At 41.5% G+C, this 27,801-nt stretch overlaps 3 protein-coding genes across 4 annotated transcripts in view; 2 read left to right on the top strand and 1 right to left on the bottom strand.

Annotated features, from left to right (window-relative positions):
- The first annotated feature begins 121 nt into the window (after positions 1–121).
- On the top strand, positions 122–5,245 carry LOC109471921 (DET1 homolog). The gene is made up of 4 exons (XM_019771409.1): positions 122–169; positions 639–2,018; positions 2,802–2,993; positions 4,511–5,245. The coding sequence occupies exons 2-4, from the start codon at positions 667–669 to the stop codon at positions 4,701–4,703; spliced, it is 1,737 nt and encodes a 578-aa protein (XP_019626968.1). The 5' UTR covers positions 122–169; positions 639–666; the 3' UTR covers positions 4,704–5,245.
- A 228-nt stretch (positions 5,246–5,473) lies between these two features.
- Positions 5,474–8,508, bottom strand: LOC109471972 (glutaredoxin-like protein C5orf63 homolog). Of its 2 annotated transcripts, none has more exons than XM_019771523.1 (4): positions 8,416–8,508; positions 7,781–7,902; positions 7,120–7,176; positions 5,474–6,614 (listed from the first exon to the last, which is right to left on the bottom strand). In XM_019771523.1, exons 2-4 carry the CDS (start codon positions 7,898–7,900, stop codon positions 6,441–6,443), a joined length of 351 nt encoding a protein of 116 aa, XP_019627082.1. In that variant the 5' UTR covers positions 7,901–7,902; positions 8,416–8,508; the 3' UTR covers positions 5,474–6,440. The 2 variants fall into 2 exon arrangements, with proteins under 2 accessions (XP_019627082.1, XP_019627081.1); XM_019771522.1 differs by lacking the exon at positions 8,416–8,508 and adding an exon at positions 8,300–8,409.
- The window catches only part of LOC109471892 (probable E3 ubiquitin-protein ligase HERC1), a 128,820-nt gene continuing 109,473 nt past the window's right edge, over positions 8,455–27,801 (top strand). The window contains 14 exon segments of the mRNA XM_019771326.1: positions 8,455–8,565; positions 9,621–10,586; positions 10,904–10,990; positions 11,496–11,600; positions 11,971–12,201; positions 12,866–13,177; positions 13,600–13,840; positions 14,292–14,419; positions 14,989–15,133; positions 15,410–15,581; positions 16,074–16,208; positions 16,653–16,818; positions 17,175–17,300; positions 17,680–17,865. Coding sequence (XP_019626885.1) covers positions 9,666–10,586; positions 10,904–10,990; positions 11,496–11,600; positions 11,971–12,201; positions 12,866–13,177; positions 13,600–13,840; positions 14,292–14,419; positions 14,989–15,133; positions 15,410–15,581; positions 16,074–16,208; positions 16,653–16,818; positions 17,175–17,300; positions 17,680–17,865 — 2,955 coding nt within the window. The 5' untranslated portion in view covers positions 8,455–8,565; positions 9,621–9,665.

Below are 27,801 nucleotides of genomic sequence, written 5' to 3'. Positions count from 1 at the left end.
GAGTGGAACACGGAAATATGTAATATCTGATGGAAGTGGTTATTTCAAATTTCAGACCAGCTAATGAGCAGTTTTATAGAGTAGTTGAGGGGAGTTTCTGCTATGTCCATCTATGAATAAGGTAAGGGGTCAACCAAACAGTGAGTATGGCGGCTAGCAGACGAGACAGGTTACATTTTCAGTTTCTTTTGCGTGGATTTATCTTTTGGTCAAGCTAATGAATAATCAACTCATCTCTTCAGTAATATTATTTTGACAATATACGGGTTCACTTATGGGAATCTTGCCAAACAGTAGTCTTGTAAAAGGAAGAGCTTAAAAAGCCGGTAGCCAAATGCTGGAACAGTCATACTTTTTATAATAGTACCAAGGTCTTTTACTTGCTCATCACCTCTTTGGTTGTACCTAGGAGGTTATGCCGATGATCTACATCTTTTATTTAAGAAGGAATGATAAGAACATTAAAGGATTTGAACATGTGATCCTAATGTAACACATCATAATCGTATGAAATTGTATATGTTGATGAATAATCCACAAAAAATTTTGGAGAAGAAAAAAAAAATTGGTCTCCGAGCAGTAACGTTTTTTTTCCTCAACCTTTTGAAACTGAAGAAAATGTAATGTTTTTTTTTCAGTGACTTAATGCCTGGCAAGTGATGATCAATGGCAGATCCCGCTAAAGCTTTCTGTGAGGGGGAGGCAGGATGGGAAGAGATGGAAGGTCCCACTAATTCTTTTGGCGCTGAAAGCTTTGCAGACTTCATCAAGGTTCGGCGCATACCCAACCAGAACATTGTCCACAGGCTGCGCCAGAGGGAGACCCACGTTGCTTACCCAGGCACAAACTGGCATATCGCTCGCTCTTTTCACCAAAACTTGTTCCCCAACTTCACCATCGTCAATGTCGAAAAGCCGCCATGTTTTTTGCGAAAGTTTTCGCCAGACGGGAAGCACTTTATTGCCTTCTCCTCTGACCAGACTTCGATTGAAATCTACAAATTTCGCGGATCGCATGCAGCAGAAAACATCCTGTTCAGTCGAGAGGGAGAGCTGCTGTCTGGAGCCGACGCCAGCAACAGTGCCTCTCAGATACGGGCGTGTCTGTTCGACACCTTCTTTGAACTTCTACATACCACGAGTGTAGCACCCAATGGAGAACATCTCAACAGAGAGTGCAGTCTCTTCACTGAGGACAGCAGATACGTTATTGTGGGATCAGCCATGTATGTTCCAGAGGAACCTTATCCCTACTTTTTTGACATGTACCAGAATAACGAATCCGTGGCCCCCAACCCTCGCTCTCCACTAGAAGACTATTCTCTCCACATTGTGGACATGCACACCGGCAGACTGTGTGACACCAAACAGTTCAAGTGCGACAAAATCTTTCTCTCACACAACCAAGGCCTCTACTTGTACAGGAACATCCTTGCCATCCTCTCCGTCCAACAACAGACCATACATATATTCCACATCGGGGAGGATGGCTACTTTGTTGGAGTTCGGAGTATCGGCAGGTTCTGCTATGAAGATGATGAGTTGATGTTGTCTCATGTTAGACAGGAGTTTAACCCCACCCAACAGCAAGTGAGACCCTTTAGGGAAACTGCCATCAACTGCCTGAAGCACAGACTGCTGGTGTACCTCTACAGTAGAGCCAAGCAGGACGGCTCTCCCTTCGCCCTGCGGCAGTTTTTCCAGTACTTTGACCAGTTCTGCATGTTGAGGATGTGGAAGATGCAGCTGCTTGATGAGAACCACCTGTTGATCAAGTATGCCAGCGAGGATGTGGTCACACTTCGGGTCCAGGACCCCAACTCCCAGCCTTCGTTCTTCGTAGTGTATGACATGATGTCGACAAATGTGGTAGCGGTGTTCGAGAACACGTCAGAGGAACTGCTGGAGTTGTTTGAAAATTTCTGTGACTTGTTCAGGAACGCATCTCTTCATTCACAGCCTGTTCACTTCACCTGTTCTGCATCGAGCAACATATACGCTCGACAGATACAGAGAAGGCAGGTCCAGATTTCTACTACAGTAAACACCTGATTTTTGCATGAACAGTAACACTAACAAGTAGATTTTTTGTCTAGCAGAAACAGATAGAAAGCCAAAATTACATATGAATTAGTGGGTTCAAGTAGTCCAAGAAAGAAGCAGCTACTTTATGCTAAATTTGGAGATTGTAATATGCCAATGAAAAGCTATGCTCGGCTACTGCAAGGGTATGGGCTGAATTATGTACATTAGTAGGTGGGGGAGTCAGCAAGTTCAAATGACAAAGTTATTATTTCTATCACATATTGCTGCGTCAATATGTGATTGACTTGGAAATATTTTACACCAATGTCAGGTTTATGCCATAATAGCTCATGCGAGTATGCCATTCAATTCATAATGTAGTGAATGGGAAATGGTTTGGGTTTTCAAAATTTAATGCAAATCCCAGGTTTGTGCCAAAAGAAGTGATGCAAAAAGTTGGTGTGTACTGTACAAATTAACATTTCTTGAGTATTTTTAGGGTATCAAAATTTTTAATTGTCATATTTGTGTGTAATTAGAATCTATACACATTGACAAAGTCACTCAGAATTTTGGCCAAATTTTGTATCGAGTGATGTTGCAGCATAGCATTATATCTAAGTAACATTGAGTAGCAATATTTGCAGTACTCTCTATGTTCAATTCAATGGGCTTGCTAATTGCCAGTCTGTTATGCAAATGTCCTTATCACAGGTCTAATCCTGTTGCACAGAATATGGTAAGATTTTAACGACCTTCCTGCCTCCTCCCCACAGATTTAAACACACCATCATCCATGCCAAATATGGTGGTCAGACGGAGGCGGTGAAGCGTCTGCTGGCCCAGCTGCCCATCAGTGCCCAGTCCTACAGCAGCAGTCCCTATCTGGACCTGTCACTCTTCAGCTATGACGACAAGTGGGTGTCCGTCATGGAGAGGCCAAAGGCTTGTGGGGACCATCCCATCAGGTGATTACGTCAACAGGGATGGAAATACTGGGTGCATATACTAGTACACTCTCCAAGCAGAGGTTTAGGCTACATCCTATTTCTGATGTGTTTATAGGTGTTTTTATTAGCTTTTGTTGTACTAGTCACCAGCAAATGGTGACTGCCTGGCAAATGGATACTGCCTGGCCAATTTCATACTGTGTTTGCAGCCACCAAAAGATTTGCTTGGAGATTAGTGAACCCAAACCCAAAGTTGGAGCTGTACACCTTTGGACAGTGGGTTTAGTGGTGAAAGTACTGGACATTTGTGTGGGGTTACGTAACTATGTATTTAGGTATAATGTACAATATTTTTTTGTACACTAGAAGTACATGCCATATTCTTGAGTAGTCTTTGTTCTCCTCATTTTGCTGACCTTCTACTTCATCTTAAGTTGTTCAACCAATTCATTTTCTGCACCCCTACATTGTCAGGTTAAGTGTATCTATTTTAAAAAATGAATTTTAAGCCCTGTGCTTACTAATGGGTAGGATGGGGAAAAGATCAAGTGGCTCTCAACTTCAAGACTTACTCTTGAGGGTTACAAATTTTATGCTTGACACATTACTGTCCATTCCCTTTGCTCTCCAAGTCTTTTGGGATTTTTTACCTTTTCCATAATTCTATGTTCTGTTAGTAGTGGCCCCAATTTCTTTCACCTCCCTCTCTCTGGAGGACAAAAGAAATCACAACCACTGCTAGGGAGACAGAGAAATTGACAAAATGATAGGAGAGGCCCCCCCAAAAAATAATAACGAAACCCCAAACCTTTGCTTCATGTTAGAGTATGAAACCTTGAGAACACAGACATGCTGTGAACACCCAGAAAAGGGGTGGCATCACCAAATTATGTACATGTGCGTGTAGGATAAATACTCTTAGTTTAATTGCTCTAATGTGGTTACCACCTCGCTTGCTAATGAGCATGTGATGACAAAATACATTCAGACTAATTAGACCAGGTGTGTATAGAAACACTAATGGTAACATCTACAGTCATAATTCCACTGGGTACTCTAACACTGCTACATTAAAAAAGCAATGTTATCAAGGCCTTGAGCATTCTGAAGTGTGTATACCTCAGGGATTGCTGGTGCTGCATTAGTATATCTCTTTAATTCAGTTATTTTAATGTGGTGGTCCAAGGGTATCCAGTGCAATATGAGAGTTCACATTATCACTACATTCATACCACTTTATAACACATAAAATACATGTAGCGATAACTGTTAAAGCTTCGTCATTTGGGGCAGATAGATGGAAAAGCAATTGTCAATAATAAAATGAGTATGATGCTTGGCTTTCCAAGTGGTAACTAACATAGTTTTCTGCTTTGAAATATAGAAAATATAGTCTATACATCTTGTCATGGCTGACTCAATGGTGTGATATGTATCTAGGTTGAAGAATTGTTGTTCAGTATTGATATTTCACCCATCCTTAGCACAGGATTTCCACCGTCCTTAAAGTTTATTTTCAAATCTTCATCTCCCAGGTTTTATGCGAGGGACTCTGGTCTACTGAAGTTCAAGATCCAGGCAGGCATGCCGGGGCGCCAGACACCTCCCACCGCTCGGCGCCTGGTTGCCTTCACGTTCCACCCGTACGAGCCGTTCGCCATCTCCGTGCAGAGAACAAACGCTGAATATGTAGTTAATTTCCATGTCAGACACTGCCCCTCAGACTAATATCTCTGTATGTAATGAATATTGTTGGTGCTACTGTAGCTTGTTTATCTTGTAGGTCTTAATGTAGGAAGATGTTCCACCAGTTGTGTAGTACACTTGCTATCCATATCTTTGTGTTGTGCCATGACTTTATATTTGTAACTTAAACATACCACATATTACATGCTGCACATTCCAAATATATGTTTACTTGCTGTATTGTAACTTGATAGTTTTTTATTCATGGAGTTTTATTCATGGAGTTTATGAGGTCTTTCTGTACAATATAAAGTCCAATACAGTTTATGTATTATGCACTCCATGGTGCAGTTTAGTGTAAACATATTTTCGCTTGTGAAAGTCAATCAAGTCCTACATGAAGCACAGCACTGTCTCTTTCTGTTCAAGTCTTGTTTTTCTGGCATAGTGGAGACCTCATTGTTAAAAGCTTTCAGCATGATAAATTGTCAACTGCATACTCTTAGTAGTATGCAATTTTCAGCCAAGAGTCTAGAGAATATAAATGTTACAAGCCAGTATAATAAAGTACTAGTACCTGTTTTTATTTAACGTGTGCAATACGTTTCAAGGACTGTTCATCACATCAAGAGCTCAGTACGATTAAAAAAATGGGAACCTAGAAGTCCCCTTATCTATCTTTCAAGTGGGCAATAAAGAAACTACATGAACTGCATGGCTTAGGGTCTTTTTTAAGACTAAAAGGAGGAATACTACAATCGTAAATGTGTTACATAAGTTTGTCCTTGGTACAATCTTCAAAGCAGGTTGTGAGATCTGCATCTTTTTTCTCCTGAGTGTTTGAAAAGTCTTCTGAGATAGAAATTGAAGGAGTAATCAGTCTGCAGGAGCCACGTATATGTGTGTACAGACTAATGTTTTGTGATGACTTGTGGTTGTTCATTTTCACTACGTGACAATTTTGTATGACAGCCTTTACGCAGGTCCTTGACTAGTACTTTGTTTCCCGAAGACGTGATGTTATATGTACATGCTTGGAAAGGCCTGATGTAAGTTGGCCCCCTTACAGGCTAAAATGAATGAAGAATAAGATATCTTTTTTCAACGACAGAGCACAGCAGAAGCCGTCGTTCACTGAAAATTCAGTATAACCAACTCACTGTTACAACAACTGTTGGTAAAATGGAAAACAAATATAGCTAATGTGTGAGTTTATTGATGACTTCCATTTGACTTTTTTAAGGACTTTTGGCCAACATTTTTTGTACTGATATGATAGGGCCAGGGAACGTTATGGAAAATGACAATTAGAAGAGGAAAATCAAAGGGAAACACAAAACCTTGAACAACAATCAACATGAAATAACTTCATCTCACACTCTAGATATTAGTCTAGCCCTGGATAAGGACATTTTATAACAGAATTAAGGCCATAGATTCTCGATTCAAAATTAATTCCAAAATAAATCAAAAATAATTTGTTGTTATGGCATAAAACTACTTGAGGCAATCATATACCTTACCAGATAAAGGATTAGCAGATAAAAGAATTGGTTCCATTTCCTCCAAATGTTACAAACATGCACAGGAAAACAAGCAACTGGTCACAGAAAAGTAATGGATACTGCTTGAAAGAAACATTTGATAGTTTTCAAAATCTCCCAGTTGCTTGAGTAACTGTTTTCTTGTGTATCTTATTACCTGGATGTCTAACCTTCATTGATACATTACAACATGTTATACAAGTTCTGGTGAAACTAAGCTACATGTCGTACAGTATCATGCTGAGTCCTCCTCCTCCCATTTCTGTAGGGCTCCCTCCAAAGCTTGTATATCTACTCTGTGCTTCATGAGAAACTGGCTGTTGAAGTGGAAGACTGGAATGTCGTATCGGTACTGCCTGAACCACTGCTTGTTGTCTGGTTTTGTGATATCCACCTCTTCCAAATGAAACTATCAAAAGAGACGTATAGATGTGAAATGCATCTTATCAATAAAATGCAAGGAAAGGTTGTTATATACAGTCCTACCCAATGAAAGGTCATGAAAATGGTGTGTTCTGTGAAATAATTGTAGCCTGGGTGCTATCCTATTTGTATGCCGGGCTTCCTTACTCGCAACCGAGTTTGGGAGTATGGGAACCCTGGCATACAAATAGGATGGCACCCAGGCTAAAATAACTGGTCAAGATCCCAGCTCTTCCATCAATGAAGAATTTGATGTACATGACTGTACATTCCATGATAACATCGCCTCCTGTCTTTTTAGGTGTAAACTGCAGCACCTTTAGGGCTGATAAAATTTCAATTATCATTCGCGGTCAATTATATGTATGGGTAATGTTAAACTTCAGCATTAATATAAGACGTAATGCAATTATTCAAATTCACATAAAAATGACATTTGCTCATAATATAAAACCCACAAAGCTTTTATTTCCATGCAAAACTGAACTTACCCTGTGTTTGTATGGCATTAAAACTTCCTTAGCTTCATCACACAGTGGACACACCTCCTGGAGAAAAAAGAGAAAGCAGTTTTGCCACATAAAACTTTATTAAAAGTATAGTTAGCTAGTGCCTTACATTTTGGTAAATCTGCAAGATGCAAGGTTTTTGAAGGTAAAACACAATGAACTGAATCAAATACAGGCTCTCGTTCTTCCCTCGCACCATCAAGGAGTGGAATGAACTTGAGCCTAGTGTGGCGGAGGCGAAGTCCATCTCCCAGTTCAAAGCTGAGCTGGGACGGGCTTCGCTGCATTGAGCTGCCTCCCTGTCCGTGTACATATGTAAATATGTGTAACACTAGCACCACATTTCACTTGTCCTGTCCTTGCACTTGTCCATGTCCACCCCTACCCTACCCTTTGTTTGCACTTTGCACACAGTATTAATGCGCAGCTGCTAGTAATCTTCTCTTTAGAAGGCTAAGCTGTATCAAAGATGATGATGATGAAGATGAAATATAAGATGCCACAGTCTGGAAATTGACCATCAAAGGCTTATTACTTGTACTGAGGTATCAAAGATTTAACTCACTTTAAAGGCCTTTCAATCCTTGACAATGTTACAAACTTTTAGCCCTTTGTGGTGAAATGCACATTTTCATTACCGTACTTTGGTATACAGGGTCAGGACAGGTAAAGTCTTCCTTGTTGAATACAGCCTGGACATCAGACAGCTGTAACGTTGGACTGACCACAGAGCACCCTGCATCACTCGTTTCTGGACAGTCATGTCTGGGAGGAAGAAGAAATGGACTTTCAGAGCATGTTTTTATAATCTAGCAACATAACACGGTGGTGTCAATAAAATTAACCCAGAGGTTTAAAACAAATGATACAATGAACAGCCAGTCAGTAGTAGAAAAACAATTTTTATAATAACATACAATCAACCCACAGAGACAAGTGGCGTGCTGCCATCAAGTATTATGCAAGCACGTCTAATCCTCGGAAGACGGGGAACAACAGACGATAAAACCGGACAGTGAGTGAGTGATTATTGAATTTGAAAGGCTCTGCCAAACCAAAAATCCTTAAAAGGTGTCATCTCAACATTTTCCAAATACATGTTAACAACAGCCAAATTTCAAACATGATAAATCATTGTAGCTATTGCATGACATTCTAGTACCTAAGTGATGTTCCACTGTTGCTAGTTGATAATCTGAGAAGAATATAGTCCTTGATATAAACAAACACTACATCACATGTATGTACGGCCTCTAGCACAGACAGCTGATTTCTGACCTTCAACCTTTCACCCGAGGTCATTGCCGACAAAATGTCGGCCGATCGGGTCGGTTCCAATTTCGGTACAGACAACAAGCGTCTGTTGTGCCGTTTGTTACGTAGATGAGGGCTGCTCCTCGCGGACGCAACACGACGAAGATCAGTCAGGTAAGGCTGAACATTTCTGCCGACTTTAGGTCGAACCGCTCAGCAGCAGCGTGGGTAAATATGTGGCATGCGCCGGCGGGATAGCGTCTGTTGACAAAAACTGTCGCATCATCTAAAGTTAGACGGGGGTGAAGGATAAAATCATAAGGTCAGAATCTGCTCAATAACGCTGAGAAAAGGAACTTAACGAATTTCTCAATGTACAGATGTCGTTAGGAAGATGATTCGTAACCGAGTATTTGAACCCAATTGCGCGCTGACCCAGACGTTAAAAAATGAAAGTAAGAGTTCTTGATTTTTTGTTGGGTGGGGGTGGGGGGCGTCTGTGGTCTTCAGCTCCAAGAGGTGGGGCATCTACTTTTGTTGTCCATCCTTGTTTGTTTTGCGAACTTGTTACGTCTTCGAAAACCTTGGTTTTGAAGAATATAAGAAAATTGTATCTAATTAAAATTATGCTTATCATGGTACTGACTTGCTACTAGATATACAACCAGCTGATAACAACGTTTAACTATGAAGGTCAAGACACCAGATTAGAAGATTAGACAATAAAGGTATAGAAATCAACAGTACAGTCACTGTTGAAGTTTTCCTGTGCTCTGAATCCCCTAGAATAACCCTTGGTACCATTTGTGAGTTTAGTATTAATTTGTGTATAGATAACACTAGAATGTAGGAAATGTAGCAGAGATATCTAATGCTATCAGACAAATTATTTGGTTTGATACAAGTGATCACCATGACGTCATGGCCATTTGGATGATGTGTCTACCAATAATTGATGTAAACAAAAGCAGTGATCACTCACATTCCTTTCCTACATGATTAGCCTTGTAATGATGTAGTAGACGTTAAAATAGCAAATCCCTGTTTTTCATGATGGATAAAGATGATAATGCTCAATCTACAGTAATCCAGTTTTGAACCTAATATCCATGTTATCCATGTTTAAGAATTCAAACGGTACCAAAGGAAAAGCTGCAATGATTACTATTTATCAATATGTATCAATAAGAAGAATCTCAAACTGAACATGGTTTCTTTTATGTCAACAGGAACAACAAGTAAATCAAGAAGTGCGTGTAATAATCTGAACATGAATGGCAGTGAACCCTCCCGTAAAGCTGAAGTGGATGGAGCACCTGAACACCTCCTGGGTGTCGGAGGACTGCGAGAGCATCGCCACACGTGAGGGGGTCATCATGCTGTACGACCGTCTGGTCGCCAACAAGGAGGTCATCCCCATTGCCCAGCAGGCCTTGCACCTCAAGGGGCCGCAGCTTCCTGACTTTGAGCGGGAAGTTCTCTGTCAGGAAGAGCAGGAGCATTTTTTGAGAGCTCTCCTGAACAGCCAGCTCACACTCGCCCGCAGCGTGTGCTCAGACTCCCCATTTTCGTCCTCCCTCCGCAAGAGGCTCGTCGTGCTGCAACGAATATTCTACGCCGTATCGAACAAGTACCACGACAAGGAGAAGGTGAGACAGCAGCAGCAGACACAGGAGACGCAGGCGGGCGTCAACAGCGAGAAGTCGAGCGGGGAGAAGACACGGACGGGAAACGACGCCTTGATCGAGATGGGCGTCCGCACGGGTCTCAGCCTTCTATTTGCCCTTTTGCGGCAAAGTTGGCTCCAGTCTCCACCGGGCGGCAATCTTTCTCTCTGCAATGACGTCATACAGACCGCAATGGACGTGGTGAGCTCCCTGCCACCCCTGTCTCTAGCTAATGAAACTAAGATGCCTCCAATGGGACTGGACTGTCTCAAACAAGTGACAGAGTTCCTGAAGAGTGTGACCATGCCAACCTCCGGTGCTGACAGTTTGGGGAAGAGACTCGCTGCCGAGTTGCTTCTCGGCCTGGCCTCTCAGAGAGGTTCCCTGCGGTACCTGCTAGACTGGATAGAGATGGCCCTGGCAGCGTCAGCAGCACTGGGATCACAGGTGGAGAGGGAAGAGGACAGGCTGGGGCAGATTTCACATGAGTTTTTTCAACAGATTTTGCAAGTGATGGAAAATTCTGTGGTAAGTTTCAACAGATTTTGCAAGTGATAGAAAATTCTGTGGTGCTAGTAAATTGTATGTTCTACAACATAGAGCCATTGTATTTCCTCCATATATTATTCATTGTGAAGTCATCAAACTGTAAGTCATTATGATACTATCCGAGAGCTAAAAAGATTTAAATGGGCATTTTTGTTTCTCGGGGAGTGATAAAATCCACAAAATGCATGGTTTCATATTGGTACAATATTCCATAATTTTCATATTTTAACAGAGTACATGTATGTGATCTTACCAATTGGTTTGTATCTCTAACAAAAGTGATTGGTCCTTTGTAGAGAAGACATGAGGAAGAATGTGGGCATTCTATAGAGAGGATGTACCTGACCAGGATGACCTCATTACAACCAAAGGGCATTTCACAAGTACATACATGTTCATGGAGTCTGGGGTTTTCCTAAGGTCCCCTTTCAACTACCATGTAGATGGTCAATCCATTGAGCGACCCGAAATTGGATATGTGTGATTCTTGGTTTTACGATTGGAGGATGATATGATAATGTATGATTTAAAAGACAAGACACAGGAAACATAAGAAAAAGATTTGTTCTTTATCTATGTATGAAGTTTGTTGAAATGTTTCGTCGCTCAGTGGTCACTCAGCTGCTAGTACTAGTAGTAGAAAGGGAGTGTAAGGATTGATGTTGTTTCATGGTGGTGCATGATGCTTAGTCAAATGAACTTGGTCACTTTTGACCTTGTACCCCCTCCCACCTTTAGTAGTGGTTAGTGCTGTGTTACCGGTATCTCTCTCTTTGTGGTGAACACAGGTACTATGTTTTTAGTCTTGGCTGCCAGGTCCAGTACGTAGGTGGGTTGAACTGTTAAATACTTGTGTCAGGAGTAATCCATAATACACACTCTCCCCAGGGTGGTTCTGGAAATGACAAGAGAGATCACCAAATCACCGACATGAACAAGACAGGAGATGGGATGTTTCCTCTGTACCTGGCTGGGATGGTGCTGATGGAGGAGGTGAGATACCCTGAGGCTGGTGCTCTAGAAAATACATTGTCTTCAATGCTTCTTTATAAGAAGAATTTACATACTCCTCACTAACGCATTACCCTAGCACAAAACTAGACTAATTTATTTTTGGCTACAGTTGGTTGTAAAACCTCCCTGTTTGTTTTCTTGTGTGTCTGTAGTTATTTGAGTACAGCAAGTTGACAGGACGTGTGTGTGTGTGTGGGGGGGGAGTCAAATATGAGGGGGAGTCAAGAAGTGAGAGTCAAATATGCACGTCATCAGTGAGAAAAATTTACAATGATAAATTAACAAATTCACATCAACTATCAGTAGTTTGCGGATGTGTGAAATCTTTGATTTCTCCTTGCTTCTGCAGGTGGCTTGGCTGGCATCAGACTACGCCCGGTCCTGTGTCTGTCCCTCTCCGGTACCCATCGACGACTCCAGTACGGGCGAAAATGGCAACATGGTGACTGAAAACAGCGAGGTTTATGTTTGGGGCAGCAACAGCAGCCACCAACTGGCCGAGGGCAGCCAGGAGAAGATCCTGCAACCTAAACTGTCTCCTGCATTTGCTAATGCTCAGACAGTAAGCTCCATTTTGAATGTATGTATAACATTCAGACAAACAGACATTTCTTCCTCGAGTTTGTTGGTTTCAGTGACTTGTGTTATGTTTGTGTATCTCAGCTTTTATTATATTTATGTGTGTTCAACTTTTCCTTGTGTTTTTGTATGTTCTCAGGGCAGGAAAACACCAGGTAACACTGTGTTTATTCTTGGAATGTTACCGGTATTTTTTTTCAGTCAACACGATATCCTTGCCATCAGAGAGAAACTGTTGTGACTTTGCAATTACTTAATCTTCATGCTAATTATAGCCTTTTGTTTTTCAGCCCTTTCTAGGACTAGGTGTTCAACATGTAACAAATGTCATAAGTGATACTAAGATCCTCTTAGACTACTAATTGTAACAATCTGTAAGACTATGGGACATATTTTGAGAAATTATTTGAAGACAATCCACTAGCTCTAGATCCCTTTTTGAGTTTTTGTTCAGAATCCTGTTGTTTTATTCATTGGGTTTTCTATGTTAGCATATTTTCTACCAACTTGCTTGGCTATAGCCTGTGGCATATGGAACTTTTCAAGTGTTAAAACACTCATAACACATTTTAAAATGTCATTCTAGAAGCAAGGTAAGCTGATCCACTGCATGCAACCCTACTGCTGACTACCAGTAACACCCCTGCTCCTGTTTTGTTTGACAGATCGAGGCGGGACAGTACTGTACATTTGTAGTGTATAATGACGGGACTGTACGGGCGTGCGGGAAAGGCAGCTACGGGCGACTGGGCCTGGGCGACTCCAACAACCAGACCACCCTGAAGAAATTGAACTTTGACCACCGCTATGTAATCCGGAAGATCTCGTCCTCGAAGGGTTCGGACGGTCACACGCTGGCACTGACTGCTGATGGCGAGGTGTTCAGCTGGGGGGATGGGGACTACGGGAAGCTGGGCCACGGGAACAGCTCCACACAGAAGTACCCAAAACAGATCCAGGGAGCTCTGCAGGGCAAGGTGAGAGTACTGGCACAAGGCAGTAGAAAATCATCTGAGGACTGTGTGATACACCATAATGGTGAGGTACATTTGAAATACATGACAGATTGACAGTTATCAAACAACTCTGTGTCTGGTAGAACTGTTAAAACAAGAGTTAAATGGCCAGTCACAGATTTTGTTTGCAATACATATGAATCATGTCAAAACTTCCAATGAAAACCATACTGGGGACTGATAAAATCTGGTCTATGTGGACAGGTGGTCACAATCAACAGGATTCTCAGTGTTTATGTCAATGGGAAAAATTACCTAAGGAACAACTAAAAAGTGGTCACATTGGACAGATGGTCCTGAAGTAGAGTAGAGGTAGTGACTTGTACAGGTTTGACTCTACTTGCTCAGATACAGTGATGACTGTCTTTCCCCTGAATCTCCAGGTTGTGAAGAGCATCTCAGCAGGCTATCGCCACAGCGCGGCGGTGACAGAAGACGGTGAACTGTTCACGTGGGGCGAGGGCGACTACGGGAGGCTGGGACACGGAGACAGTAACAGTAAGAACCTGCCCACCCTGGTGAAGGACATCACCAACGCTGGACAGGTGGTCTGTGGCAGTTCTCACACCATCGTTGTCTCACAGGATGGCAGGACCGTCTGGTCGTTTGGAGGAGGGGACAACGGTAGGGCTTTGGGATGAATGTATACATAGATTTAGACGAATGGACTGTTTTTTCTTAACATTTGGGTTCAACTTGGTAGTTTCAGGGAATTCCATGTGTGTAGTCCAGTATATATTAGTGACTCTGGACCATGAGGTTGGGAGTTCAAGTCCTAGTTGTTGTTGAAGCAATCATTAGGACGGGTCATTAAGCCATGGTCCTTGTTCATTGTGCCTGAGCTGGGGACATTTCCCGTTTTTTTTACAATGAACAGAAGTAAGGTCCAAGAAGCTTGCCGGTGGCCAGCAGGAAAATGTCAGGGAGTCTGCCGGTCAGGTGCCAGTGGGTAAATGCATAGAGATGTGAATGGAGAAATTCACAATAATGAATTAAACAAGAAATTTACAAAAAACTGCTTCCTTGAGGTATGAAATCCTTGATTGCTTGTTTTATGTTATTTGTGGCCTCACAGGAAAACTCGGCCATGGAGACACTAACAGAGTATACAAGCCTAAGGTGATAGAGGCTCTAGTTGGGCTGTACATCAGGAAAGTGTGCTGTGGCAGCCAGTCATCCCTCGCACTCACATCAACTGGACAGGTGGGTTCTCATCCGATTCTTTTATAGAGTCTGCATTTCTGAATAACTTCATCAGGTTGGTGAATGATTGAATATCAACGTTTCGGCATTTCAATGACCTTCTGCCATCTTCATAGGACAATTATGACTAGTTCACTGTGCACTGAAGCAAGTTGTTACTTCTGACTATGCTGTACCAGATGTAAAGGAATTGTGACATACATGTACATGCATGGAGTCTGTATTGTCTTGCCAGTGACACAGAATTATTCAATGAACACAGACTTTGTGCAAAGTACACGTTATACACCCTTCTGATGTTAGGGAACATCAAACCTTATAAATCTTGCTTCCAGTCCTGATTTCCTGCCACCAGGTAATCAGGTTAAATGATGTCCGTTACATCATTATCACAGTTTTCTGATAGCAGCCACGATCAGTGACTGAAAATGACAGTTACATTCTTTCAGTTACTGATGAAAGATAGTAGATGCTTTCAGAAATGGCTGATTTATTGATTTAGTTGCATAGTTTAATTTACTCCGTAATGTTCTACCTGGATGTCTAACCTTCATCCTCACATCCTCCAGTTGTTTGCGTGGGGGTGTGGAGCCTGCCTGGGCTGTGGGTCACCTGAGTCCACCGCCCTCCGACCCAAACTGGTGGAAGAACTGGCCAACACCAGGATAGTCGATGTGGCCTGTGGGGACAGCCACTGCCTGGCCCTCACTCATGGTGAGAACATTACAAGCTTCAACCTTACACACACTGAAGCAAATGTCTTGGCTACCAGTACCAATTCTCAATTGGTTATGGGGTTATGCAGAAGGACCCCACAAAATTATTTCTTGACAGAGGACATTTTATAAAATCTGTAGATCGTGTATTATTAGAGCTATCATAAGAAATCACTACACATGCATGCCGAATAGGTACATGTTGACAATCCATATGTTGAGATGCTTACAGCCTTCCAGTTGTTTATGAAGAGCTTCTCTTCTTTTTTGTCAGACAATGAAGTTTATGCATGGGGCAATAATGCCATGGGCCAGTGTGGACAGGGCCACTCCCAAAGCCCCATCACTAAACCCAAGAAAGTTGTTGGTCTGGACGGAGTGACTGTGCACCAGATTTCTGCAGGCACCTCCCACAGCCTGGCATGGACAGCCCTACCGACAGACAGGTAAGTCTATGATTTCTGCAGGCACCTCCCACAGCCTAGCATGGACAGCCCTGCGGACATCTACAGTTACATCTGAATGTTCATTGTTGTCTAGAAGGAAGCAGCCATTTACAATGTCTCTTTCTCATGTAGCATGCTTTCTTACGTAGCATGCTTAGCCCAGTGGTTAGGTACTGACCCCCTCTAGACAAAGAGGTTGTGAGTTTGAACCTTAGCTGTGTAGCTCACCTGACATGCATGATACTGGAAAGCATCGCAATCCTTAGAATGGGATGTTAAGCTGTGGTCCACTGTTTATTGTATTCGCCCCCCCCCCCCTACCAAAGAAAAAGAAAGAAAAAAGCTAAGGGTATTTCCCTTTTACAACGAACCTGTATATGCTGTACATAGTGTCTGCCTTCTCTGTCACAACCAGCAGAACAGTAGCTCAGCTGTTTATTAAGATCACCATTCCTTTCACTTTTTAACTTACCAATTGTTTCCTGTCCCCAGGCAGGTGGTGGCGTGGCATCGGCCGTTCTGTGTGGACCTACAGGAGAGCACGTTCACCCACCTGCGCATGTTCCTGGAGCGCTACTGTGACGGCTTTGACAGCCCAAACCCACCCCCGCCCTTCCCAACATCCAAGTAAGGAAACAGGAGGAAGAATGCCACTGACATTTTAAATAGAATGATTAAGATTCTAGTAGCTTTTCTACTTTGTCAGGCCCTTAGAAGCTTGGTGGCCAACACCTCTAAGTCAGGAGAATTGGAAATTGATATTGCATTATGTGCTAAAATGGCCCACTTATTGTCAGACTGGGAACTGGGTTACTGCGGTGTTGCAGGCTGTGATGACGTGTTTCAACAGAAACAAATAATCCTAGTTTTTGTCATGGAAATGTGGAATGAATTTTTATCATTTGTTAATTCAACTTTACCATTGACAAGTTTGGCTAGCTTTGCCATCGATAACATGTACATTGGAGGAGGAGACAAGATATCTAATATACATGTAGCCGGCCTTTACAGGTTGTATCTCCACCTTTTGTGCCAAACTTCACACCCTGTATTTTTCCTGCTGTATTACAGAGAGCACCACCACTTTGTGCTGCTGTGCCTGAAGCTGCTGTGTACCCACCTACAGCTGGCACTGGCCGGCGGTGTGGCCACCACCATCCTGGGCAGCCAGGCACGGCCGCTCAGACATCTCCTCTTCAGACTCATGGACTCTTCCACTCCTAACTCCATCCAGGAGGTATCTTGTTTTTTTTTTTTTAGCTTTTATTCATTTCATAAAATACTCAAATTGGCCTGCTAGCCATTTTTCATTTGAGGTCAGGGTCAGCAGATTCATTGTGACTATTAGTAAGTAACATTCAGAATCACCCGTACCTGCACCATCAACAAGTGTTTTAATGTGGTCCTGGACAAATTTATATTGAGATTTGCAATGGCAAATGCTTAGTCACATGGGTACATTTTGTGCCACTGTCTCTGTTTGATAGATTCAAATGTACATACACATTTGTACATGTAGTCCAAGAATGGTGCAGTACTCATAATGTAGGCTAGGTGGCAGTGTTGAACAGTTCTGTTGTGGGTTGTTTCCAGGCTGTAAGTGAGACCCTGTCTGTGGGGGCTCCTCTGCTCCTGCCGCCCCTGCGGGAGAGAATGGAGCTTCTCCACCAGCTTCTGCCTCAGGGTCCTGCCAGATGGGAGTCTCTCTCCAAGGGACAGGTCAGTCAAACTAAAGCAAAGTTTGCTTTCATAGGAAGACAATGTTACATTTTTGACAACCCCAAATATTTGTGTGTATGATGCAGTTAGTAGTAAATCCATATTTTTTAAATAAAGATAGAGGCTGTAGAAAACAAAGATTTCTTGTACTGAATATGAAAGAATCATCTTACATTATTCCATCATTTCTATTTACATTGTTCCTTATCCTTAAAACTTATTGTTTTGGATTGAAAATAACTGACATCCTTTATAAACTTTTAATGTGTTGTCAACTTGTCAACATCTAAAGCATTATAAATCATCCTCCTCTTTATCAGTCCATAACAGCTGCTCTTGTTTAATTAACGTTAATGAGTTATCCATCCATCTTCTATAGAGGATGCAGCTAGGCATCATCCTGACCAGTCTGCAGGACAACACCCATGTGGCCTCGCTCCTGGGTTTCTCCGCCCCCCTGGACATGGACACCCCCTCCCCCCGGGGAGTCTCCCCCGCCGCCCCCGACACTCACCTGGCCGAGATGCTGATGAAGACACTCCTGAGAAACCTCGGCTTCCACACGGTAAGTCAGTCACAGCTACATCTGTATCAGATTCTATGTACGTGTATATATGGCTTGTATAACTGCCCATTGCAATAAGTTACGTGTGTGAAATATAAGCACACTTTTGTCAAAAGACTTCTTAGTGTGCATAGTCCAGTATTAAGTGACCCTGCCTCTGGACAAAGAGGTTGGGATTTCGAATCCTGGTTGTTGCTCACCCAACATGCACATTACTGTAAGGTCGCAGTCCTTAGGATGGGATGTTAAGCCGTGGTTCACTGTTCATTGCACTTGTCAGGGGATTTCCAGGTTAAATGAACCTGTATCTATTATATAAAGCATCTGTCTTCTCTGTCAAGACCACTGGGAAATGTGCTCTTCAGTGAGATAAAACTGGGTTCTTCAGGAACTTACAGAATGTAGTCTTACCCGGTGCTCTGAAATTTTTTTCTGGAAAATTTCTGAATGTGCTTGTGCTACCTGGTATTGACTACAATATTGCTTCTTGGTAGAAATCACCTGTTATTCTACCCTGGTCACTCAGTCTGCAAATGTCCTGTCTAGATGATTGGGTTGGATTCTTGAGTGACCTGTTTGTTGTTATTGCTTAGAACAACCATCTCTCAGGGATTAGCTAGGTGGCTGCTCTAGTGGTTGATCGTCAGTTTAGACTGCTGTAAATAAAGACATGCCGCAACAACAAACTCCATGTACACTTGTCAGTCTTTCCTTGTCAGATGGAGTTTCAGGGGGGTCACTAGGTTACCCTTGGTATGTGTGGCAGATGGTTTATTACATGTGTCAAAGTTGCACCACAGTCAGTCCTAGTCTATGCTTTAGGCTGGAGCCTGGTGATAGCTGGAGAAATACTGTAAATTCATCTATTTTAGTAATAGGGGAAAATGATGTTTTTGTTGTGTTTTGAGTTACAGTTAATACTAACCCTGTGGTACAGTAGTGATACTTTGGAAACACAGTCACATAGTGCCATGGATCTGCGGTGGATAGGTCAGTGTGCAAAAATAAGACCACTGCAAAAGTTTCAAGATTTAAAGAACAGCTTGTCCTTGAAGACTTTAAAAAAAGTTGTAGTCTATATCCTGCAGGCTGAACCCTTGTGATGACAGGGGAGATAGTCCTGCCCTTGTCTGACCTCACCAGACCTCAGGTGTCAAACTGCCCAAACTCAATTCTCCCTGCTCATGTGGAGGATTAGTGTGTTGGTTTAAGATCAAGGGAAAGGTCAGCATGTTTCCCCAGAGGTCGGCTCATTGGGGTTAGTCTGTGGAAAGTAGGATAAATGATGTATGAGAGGAGCACTGCTGCTGTGATGATTCTCCAGAAGTTTGGAGACTGCAGTAATCTCCAAGCAGATGTTAGGGTAGGCTAGAAATTGTTTGCTGGTTGCCAGTTTCTGTGTCAAACGGTCAGGCAGGAGGTTTGACACAGAAGAAATCATGTTTTGAACACGTTGAATAGCACCTGACATAACATTAGGCTCTTGCACAAAGTGAAAATCATGCAGTTCTAAAACAAGGCCCTGGGAGTGACTCAGGCAAGCAGTTTAACACAGAAATGGTTAGCTTTAGCTTCCCCCAACATCTGCTTGGAGATTAACCTCCTTTCTGCTACCTTACCCATATCCAATAGAGAATCGGTATTACGTAGCCAAGTGACTACCTCAGTATGCTGAAGGTTAAGACTGAAGTACAAGATAGAGGATTTACTACCTTGTTACAGATAAGGCTGTAGGGTGTGAGATTGGCCAGTGACCAAACATAATCAGTACTTCTCTTGATGACCTCTGCTGTGATTAATAAAAAGGTGGGTACAGATCAACCCATAGCAGGGAGAGACCCTGATTTTGGTGCCAAAACTGGAAATATTGTGCCAAAACTGGAAATATTTTGTAGAACATAAGAAAATAGACAGTCTGTGAATATGATAAACATATCATATTGATGATAATTTTGCCTAATGTTTCAATTTGTAACATCTTCTTCAACATATTTATGTCATTCCATCCCATTTCAAGTGTCTGCCTCCACTGTTGATATGGTTGGAGTGATTCATGATTATTGAGATCAACTTCCATTTTCCATTCCATGTCTCCTAGTCAGACTGTAACGGAGTATGGGAAAGTAGTTTCAGGTGGGACAATTGATGGACGTTATGGGAACTACAGACCCCTGACATTTGGAATGGAATTGCAGATAGTGAGATTTACTGTAACTGCTTTCCTTTATGACTCAGGTAGTGTACTCTGCCATATATATGGATGGCAGGGGTCTCCAGAATCATAATACAGGTGTCTTTGAATATGTGACAGGAATGTGTCAGGACTGCATATCTACCTTAGTTGCTTTACACCTGGGCTACAGAAGTAGTACAATATATTTTTTATTACTCACATTCAGGGAAGATCTCTGGATTCTAATATAAAGCTTTACCATTGTTTGATAGTCATTCTTCCAGAAATAGATATACCCTACATCTAAAAAATTATTGTATATAATGTTGCCACTGTGAAAATATACACTCTCCAAATGCTAATATCCCATTACTATACTTTCTAAGGCCTACTGCCCATCCTTGGGCAGTAACGTCCATTGCCATGCCATAAACATTTATCTTTTGTCACTATTTAGATTCTAATATTCATTCAGACAGGATCAGAGTCATGTGGATGATGATTGCTTTGTGCCATACCATTCCCATTATCCAATATGGAAAAACATCAGTCATTCTTTATTCCATTGGAAAATCAAAAGGTCATGGCCAAGGTCTTCCAATTTAAAAATGACGAATAACAGGTTATAAATACAATAAAAATATCAGGCCATTTTTCTTGAAGATGTTGCAGATTTCTTATTACTGGAAGGCTTTACCGTCATTCTTTGAGTCAGTAACATTTAGGAGTAATGACAGTAGGATAACAACTAATGTAGGTTGGTAATCAGATAATAAACTAGAGTTCCCCGATCTCATACCTTCGCCAAATGATGTTAATCTTTATGACTGACAAAGTTTAGATTAGATTATTCCCCCCTGATTTAAGAAATAGGAACCTAATTTTCATGAATTATATCATATTATCATAATCTCAACCAAAAACAGTCTTATATTAACAAAGAATGCATTCTAGCATTTCCTAATAAATTATGCAAATGAGGTACTGATTTGAATAAATTATGTTTAATGATGTTCACCTCAATTTAACTTTCAAATACCACAAGTATGAAATTCCAGGCAGTTATCATGACATAATTATAAAATTTTCTCATTAATTATGCAAATTAAGTCATTATTAACATAATCAACATCTTTCTGTGTTTCTCTCGTTGTCAATTACCAATGTCACAAGCTTCAATTGTCCTATCATGGAATGCAGCTGATTTATAGAATTTCCCCATAAATTATGCAAATTACATCCATATTTGCATAATTGTCACATAATTATATTAAGCATCACGTAAGCTACCAACATACTAAAAATCACGACGATCCGTCAACCGGTTCTTGAGTTATCCCCTTTTGAATATTTTCAAGAATTCATCCCTGCAGTTCCAGAGCAAGCCGCTAGGGGGCCTAAACTCACGTCACTTCTTTCCCACCACAAGAGCTACCTACCATCTAAATTTCATCACCATGGCATGTCTAGATCATGAGATATCAAAACCGGAAGTTCAGCTGCAGTACCATAACAAGCCGCTAGGGGGTCCAAAATCTAATCATTTTGAGGTCTCATCAAGACCTACCCACTTACCAAGTATCAAGACAATCCATCAAGGCCTTCTCAAGTTATCGTGTTTACAGACAGACAGACAGACAGACAGACACACACACACACACACACACATACACGAACGCCCCTGAAAACATAACCTTCTTGGCGAAGGTAACAATGCAGGTCAGGACATGTCACCTTGAGCCTTGGGTAATAGATGTCTAGCTGCTGTTTAGTGTTCTCAGTCAAGTGCTGATGAATGGTTTGGAGCTTACTTGTAGTCTATGTGTGATGTTGGTCACCAGTATTTCACAAGACGTGGCTTAGATATTAGTTATGGACTGATTATTCAGTAAGTGGTACCAGTATTCATCTTGATGAATAATGCAGTGGGTACCTGAGTATTGACAGATAGACAACCAAGTGCTGCCACAATATTGACTTCACAGGGATAGTTAAGAAGCATTCTTCAGATCTTAGAATCCATCCTTTAATGCGGACTGGTATTTGACAGAATAGAATGCAGATGTGCTTGACTTTTACTTCAGTTTTGACAGGGGCTTTCACTGCTCAGTAATATGCTAGCTAGAAGTGGAACCAAGATTTTGTGTGTGGTACTCAGTTTTTTGGATGAAGAGTCCATACAATTTTTTTATACCCGGTAATGTATCATCTGCAGAAATATGACAGAATGCAACTTGGTTTGGAGGATTATTCCTAAAATTAGGAAAGTGGCAAAAATTCTTTTTGTTAATCTGATCTTTATATTTTGCCTCTTATCCAACATTGCATTTGCCCCCTAACAAGTAACATAATATTTGACCCTTCCACATACATCTGCCCTTGATTGAAGTCAATTATGCGGTATTGTATCACAAAATCTATAGAGTCACAGAGGCTCTAGCAGCTATTTTTACCTCCCAAAACCAGTCTGTCCACTTCTCAAGTGACGTGAGCACTAAGATATTCTGGACCTGCCTATAATGCAGCAACATTGTGAAGCATCCATGCCACGTTTGCTTTTGCCGGACAGTGATTGTATCATGATTAGATTGTAAGGTAGTGATATGCTTTTTCTCTCCCAGAGGTGCATCTTTCAAGGTCATTTGTAGAAGATGACTGTTGCATCTCTTTGTAACAATTCTGTTATTGATATCTGTAATTAAAATACTGTCAGGTATAAAGAGAAGCAGGGAATTACAAAAGGACAATAACAGGTTTTGCCAATGGCCTTGGATAGGATGATGTTTTTGCACACAACATGACAAAAACCATTCAAAGTTCAAACAATCCAAGTCCAATGATGTGGGCAAATCTTCAAATCCGTCAGGGGTTTTCATGGCGCCAGGATCAAACACCTACAAAGTCATCATTACCAGTAATGCCCTGCAGTCTTTTGATGTCACCTTGAATAGAGGGCAGTTGTAAGTAATTACAGTCATGTGATAGAAAAGATGCAGTGAACAGTTGCCTCTGCCATGTCCTTTTGCAGTCAAATCCAAGTATACATGCCTGAGAAAGTATACCCGGTATGTGGACAAGTGGTCACTATAGTAGAACAGGAATCTTTTATGATTGTGTCAATGGCAAAAAAAGGGACCACCTATTGTGGTCACATTGGTCAGGTGGTCCTTATGTAAATAAATAAAATGAGATAAAATAAATGTAGAGGTACCCCTAGTACAGGTTTAACTGTATATCAATGGCCAGGTGGCCACTTGTCACCTGTAGGGCTGTACCCAAGAGATGGATTACTTCCATGGCATAGAGCACTGCATCCTTGGAACAGTGAAAATCAATCTATAAATTTGATCATTCATTCATTCATTCATTGAAATGAAAAAGTCATATACCCAGCCAGCAGGTGCCAGGGAGCAGATGCTGTCATTTTTACTTCAACCAGAAGGTTTACTCATATAACTGCAGTCTAAGGAATGCAGATAATTTTATTGTTATAATGTTGTGTTCATTCACTCCATTGGATAAATTGATAGATATATAAATACATAAATGAATTGCAATAGCCAATTTCCTTGGGAAGGCAAGGGCCAGGAAAGGTGTTATTTTCAGAAAACTGTAGGAAGTCAGCCGATAGTCTTCATTTAATGTTTGTTGAAATTCATGATGGTACATGTATTTTAAATTAGCCTTTTTCAAACAAAATGACTGCCGATGTTTAATAGTGCAGATATCTGAAGGAAGTGAGAGGTGCTGGGTGCCAGTATGTTTTTCAATCAGGTTAGAAACCTTATCCAGATGAGTGTTATCTCTTAGGTTATAGGTCAGCACTGACAGGTCCTGTCCAGTAAATTATTCAGCCCAGACCTTCTTGCAGGATTTGTACATGACTGGAATAGACATGGAGGTATAACATTTCAGATGTGGGTCGTAACTCCTGTTCTGGCATTCCTCAGGACCCCTCTCCACTAGACAGTGGGCCCTGACTGAATTGCATTTCTGTTACCCCTGATTTCTTGATAAGAATGTGATGTACAAATGCATGATTTAAAAGACAACCAAACACACAAAATGTTTTTGAAAAATTGGTCTTTGTGTTTGTAGATAAAGGTCCCAATCTAGTGCTTATTTTATCTACAGCGAAAGAGTGAAGGTATATCCAGACATAAGTATGGCCAATCATTTAGCTTCAACTTGTGATATTCCTGTGTTGGATAGATGGACGTAACAGTCAAAAAGGCTTTATTCTAATGGTCTTGTAATCATCACCTGTGACACCAAACCTGTGACTCCCTGGGCCTCCTTCTTTATCTTTAATTACAGATAATTAAGTGGCACGAGATTTCCTGTCTTTTGATCTTTGATCAGAAGAGCATTCCAGCTTTGCTGAGTGAATTTCTCCCATGGTAGAAAAGGAGACTCTTGTTTCCTATAATTTTCAGGATTACGGTACAACAGTTAATATTATCTTGTCTGGGTGTCTTCCTGGTTAGGTTCCGTTGCTAGGATGTATTCCTTTATATAATGATTTCCACAAGCATAGAGACTAGATGATTTTGTTCGTCTTCAAATATGTATTTGGTTTATTCGATTCGTGGTGAGATGTGTATGATACATCACATACTGTACAGCAGAGACAAGATCCTAATATATTCCTATCTTTCAAATCTCTCTGCTGAAAAGACCAAAGGAAGCCAGCCCCTCCTCTCCCCTAGGCTGTGGATTTCAGTAGTGTTTTGTCCTTACTGCGGATAGGTAAGAGGTTTGTCTGTGCTGGCCTCCTCAGGTGTTCCAGACTTACTCAGGTGTAGCCATGTTTTGTCTTCCACCTCCTCAGGTGTAGTAAATGTTTCTCCTTCCTCATGCAGCAGGTGGTGATGGTTAGGGATTACTCCCTCAAACGTTTCCATGGAATTAAGTTACATTATATTTGTTTGTATCAGTTGAATAGTCTATACCAGACCTTGGTACTGTTAGAAATGTAGAAATTGGCCAAAGAAGGAGATTATGTTATCAGAGGGCTTAGTCAGTCATAGGAGTACAGACTTGTCTGCCAGTGGTTGCAAAAATCATTTTTTTTCCAGCACCTGACTGAGTCAGGTAGAGGCTATCAATTTTTGATTGAGCATGGTTCACTATGACACATTTAACTTTTATACCCCTTCCTGTTAATATTAGAAGCAAACATGACAGGTTAGCCTAGATCTGGGACAGACAATTGAGTTATGGGAACTCTGGAAAACATCTCAGGGCTGGCATCCAGGTCACCATCACAAATATCAACATTTCATCTTGTCTGCTGGCTTCTCCCAGCAGTCTTATCTTATAGACTGAGGAAAAGCAATGAAAACATTTGACTTTAAACTGATGAAAAATCTGTTTTTACTGACAAACCACTTCCCAAACTGCAAGGGAAACATAGTAACTTAGCTTCTTCAACATCTGCTTGGAGATTTGAATTTGGAGACTCTTTCCAGTGAGCAATTACTGAATTAGACAAAAACTAAATTCCTTCCAGCGACCAATTTGAGGAAAATGTGGTAGAGGTAGACTGAATAATGAAAGTGAATTGTTTTGGTTGGTGGCAGCTGTGCAAGATGTGGGCAGTACTGTCAATATTTATTTTGTGCCTCCACACCTATGCAGCAAGTCCCTTGCACTCATTTGTTCTCTCTCATTAACAAGCTAATTAGTCCAGTACACATAATCAACATCTGTTTGAGGGAAAAAGGATCAGAAATGACATGGCTCTTTCCATAGCTCTTTCCATCTTAAGTCTTACAGTCGCAATATCATAGTCCACTAAAACTAGAATAATTGAGAAGAAATCAGAACCAACCTTTCCCCGAGATTTATTGAAGAAAAAAAATAACAATAACAATACCAGTAAATCTTCGTGAACACCTGCAACTAAAGAAAGAAACCATTTTATACACAAAGATCATCCTTGGCAAGGTGTGTTGACTCACAGGTTACTGATTGTAACTCACATCTGTAGTGATTATTACAGGCCTCTAAATCAAGGGTTGGAGCATACCAAGTTGTCAAAACTATAACAGATTCCAGGCCCCACAATTAGCATCAGAAACTGGCTAAAGCAGTAAGAAGAGCATGTTTTGGGACTTGAAGAAAGTAACAAAAGAGAAGCATGTTGGAGTGCCACAAAAATGGAACATTTCCAATTTTATCAACTGAATGTTGTCAAAGCTTGAAGCCATTGTCTAATTGGTTTAGCCACCATGCTTTATACACACATGTATATACATCTGGGTTTCAAAACCCTTTACATGTTTCCCTTTGAAATCACCTGCAATATTTACAGAAACTATGAAGAAGATGGATACAAAAGTGAAGTTCATAGAGAGTCAAAGATTGACAGTTTTACAGGCTTGTCTTGTACACAAACCCAGATGTAACAGGAAGACAAGTGTTTACTCAACAAGCAGCTTTACCAACTGCTCTTTTTTTACAGGCTGACCTGTGCATGGACTGGCTCCTCCCCCTGTCTAAATATCCTGGCTATACTGGACTTGTAGTTTTGAAGATGCTAAGCACTGCTTTGCCTCATGTGGGTCCCAAAAGGGAAAGCAGAATAAAAATTTCAGGCTGATACATATACATCATGTATATATTTCCAGCAGCCAGGATTTGTTTTGATTGTCCAGATGCAGTTCAAGGTTTGATGTGAAGAACACCCCATATTTGTCCTGATGTTGCCATTCCTTTTCCTGCCTTTATCTGCCACATGTGTGGCAAAATGGTAACAATTGTAAACTGTAACCATTCACAAGTTGTACACAGTTAACTCAAATTGTCATGGGAAGAAGACTGACACAGCTTTACTTTACCAAGGGAGCAGACAGGAATCTCTCTGTTGTTGCGCTGCTGTAGGTACTCTGTGCAGCAATTGTCTGAACAAGGGTCGCCTTTATGGATGTGATATTGGCCCAAAAGCTCTCCTTTAGGAAATCCCACCCCAGTGAGGAAGGGCACTGTAGAGATGTGATGATCCGTGATATGACAGCTGCCACAGTCTTTTATCAAGTTGTCTGGCACAGAAGGGGGAGTATAATGTCTTGTTGACATAGTTTATGCAGTACACCGAAAGTCAGAGCATGGACGAAAGGTCAACCATGTATTGCCTTTGTAACTCACCCATTGCAAGGCTAGGAGATGTGAACCATGTTACCGGTACATGGTTGAAGGTACACAGAAACGTAGCCATCTTGCTTTCAGGTGGTGATGTCTGTGAGTTGGAGATATAGATCAATGTTGTCATCCTATCAAATGTACATATGATATAAAAACCTAGCAGCAGGCTTTGGTGACTCACTGTCTGTGAATACATCATGATATTGTAGCAATGTTTCTATTTGCACCATGAGATCCATTGGGAAGAGCAGAGGACCGGCTGCCATTGTCAGTTCTTTGCCTCCTCCCTGCGTGTGGATTCTCTATGGTGTATCCATCAGAGACGCTGTTGAGAGTGATGGGGTTCTCCACGTGCGCGTTCTCAATGGTTTCCGGCATGTTGGTCTCCATGGCCTTCCGCTGGTCCCTCCGTCTCCGAACGTAGTACACCAGGGCGAAGACGAGTCCGACAAGCAGCAAGGTTCCCACGAAGGTGCCCACAATTCCCGCCACGAACTGTGCCACAGTGAAGACTTGGGCCATGTTGTCTTAGAGTTTGTGGACTCACTGGGGGAAACGTAACTCGTGCACCTGTTTGTTGTTGGTTTTGTACTCCAACCTTACATCTGAGAGACTTG

The sequence above is a fragment of the Branchiostoma belcheri genome, unplaced genomic scaffold (assembly GCF_001625305.1).
Source record: "Branchiostoma belcheri isolate BF01 breed outbred unplaced genomic scaffold, Haploidv18h27 scaffold26, whole genome shotgun sequence".
Classification (NCBI taxonomy): Eukaryota; Metazoa; Chordata; class Leptocardii; order Amphioxiformes; family Branchiostomatidae; genus Branchiostoma; species Branchiostoma belcheri.
Note: the sequence above shows the minus strand (reverse complement) of the source record. Positions and strands in the feature narration are given on the sequence as shown.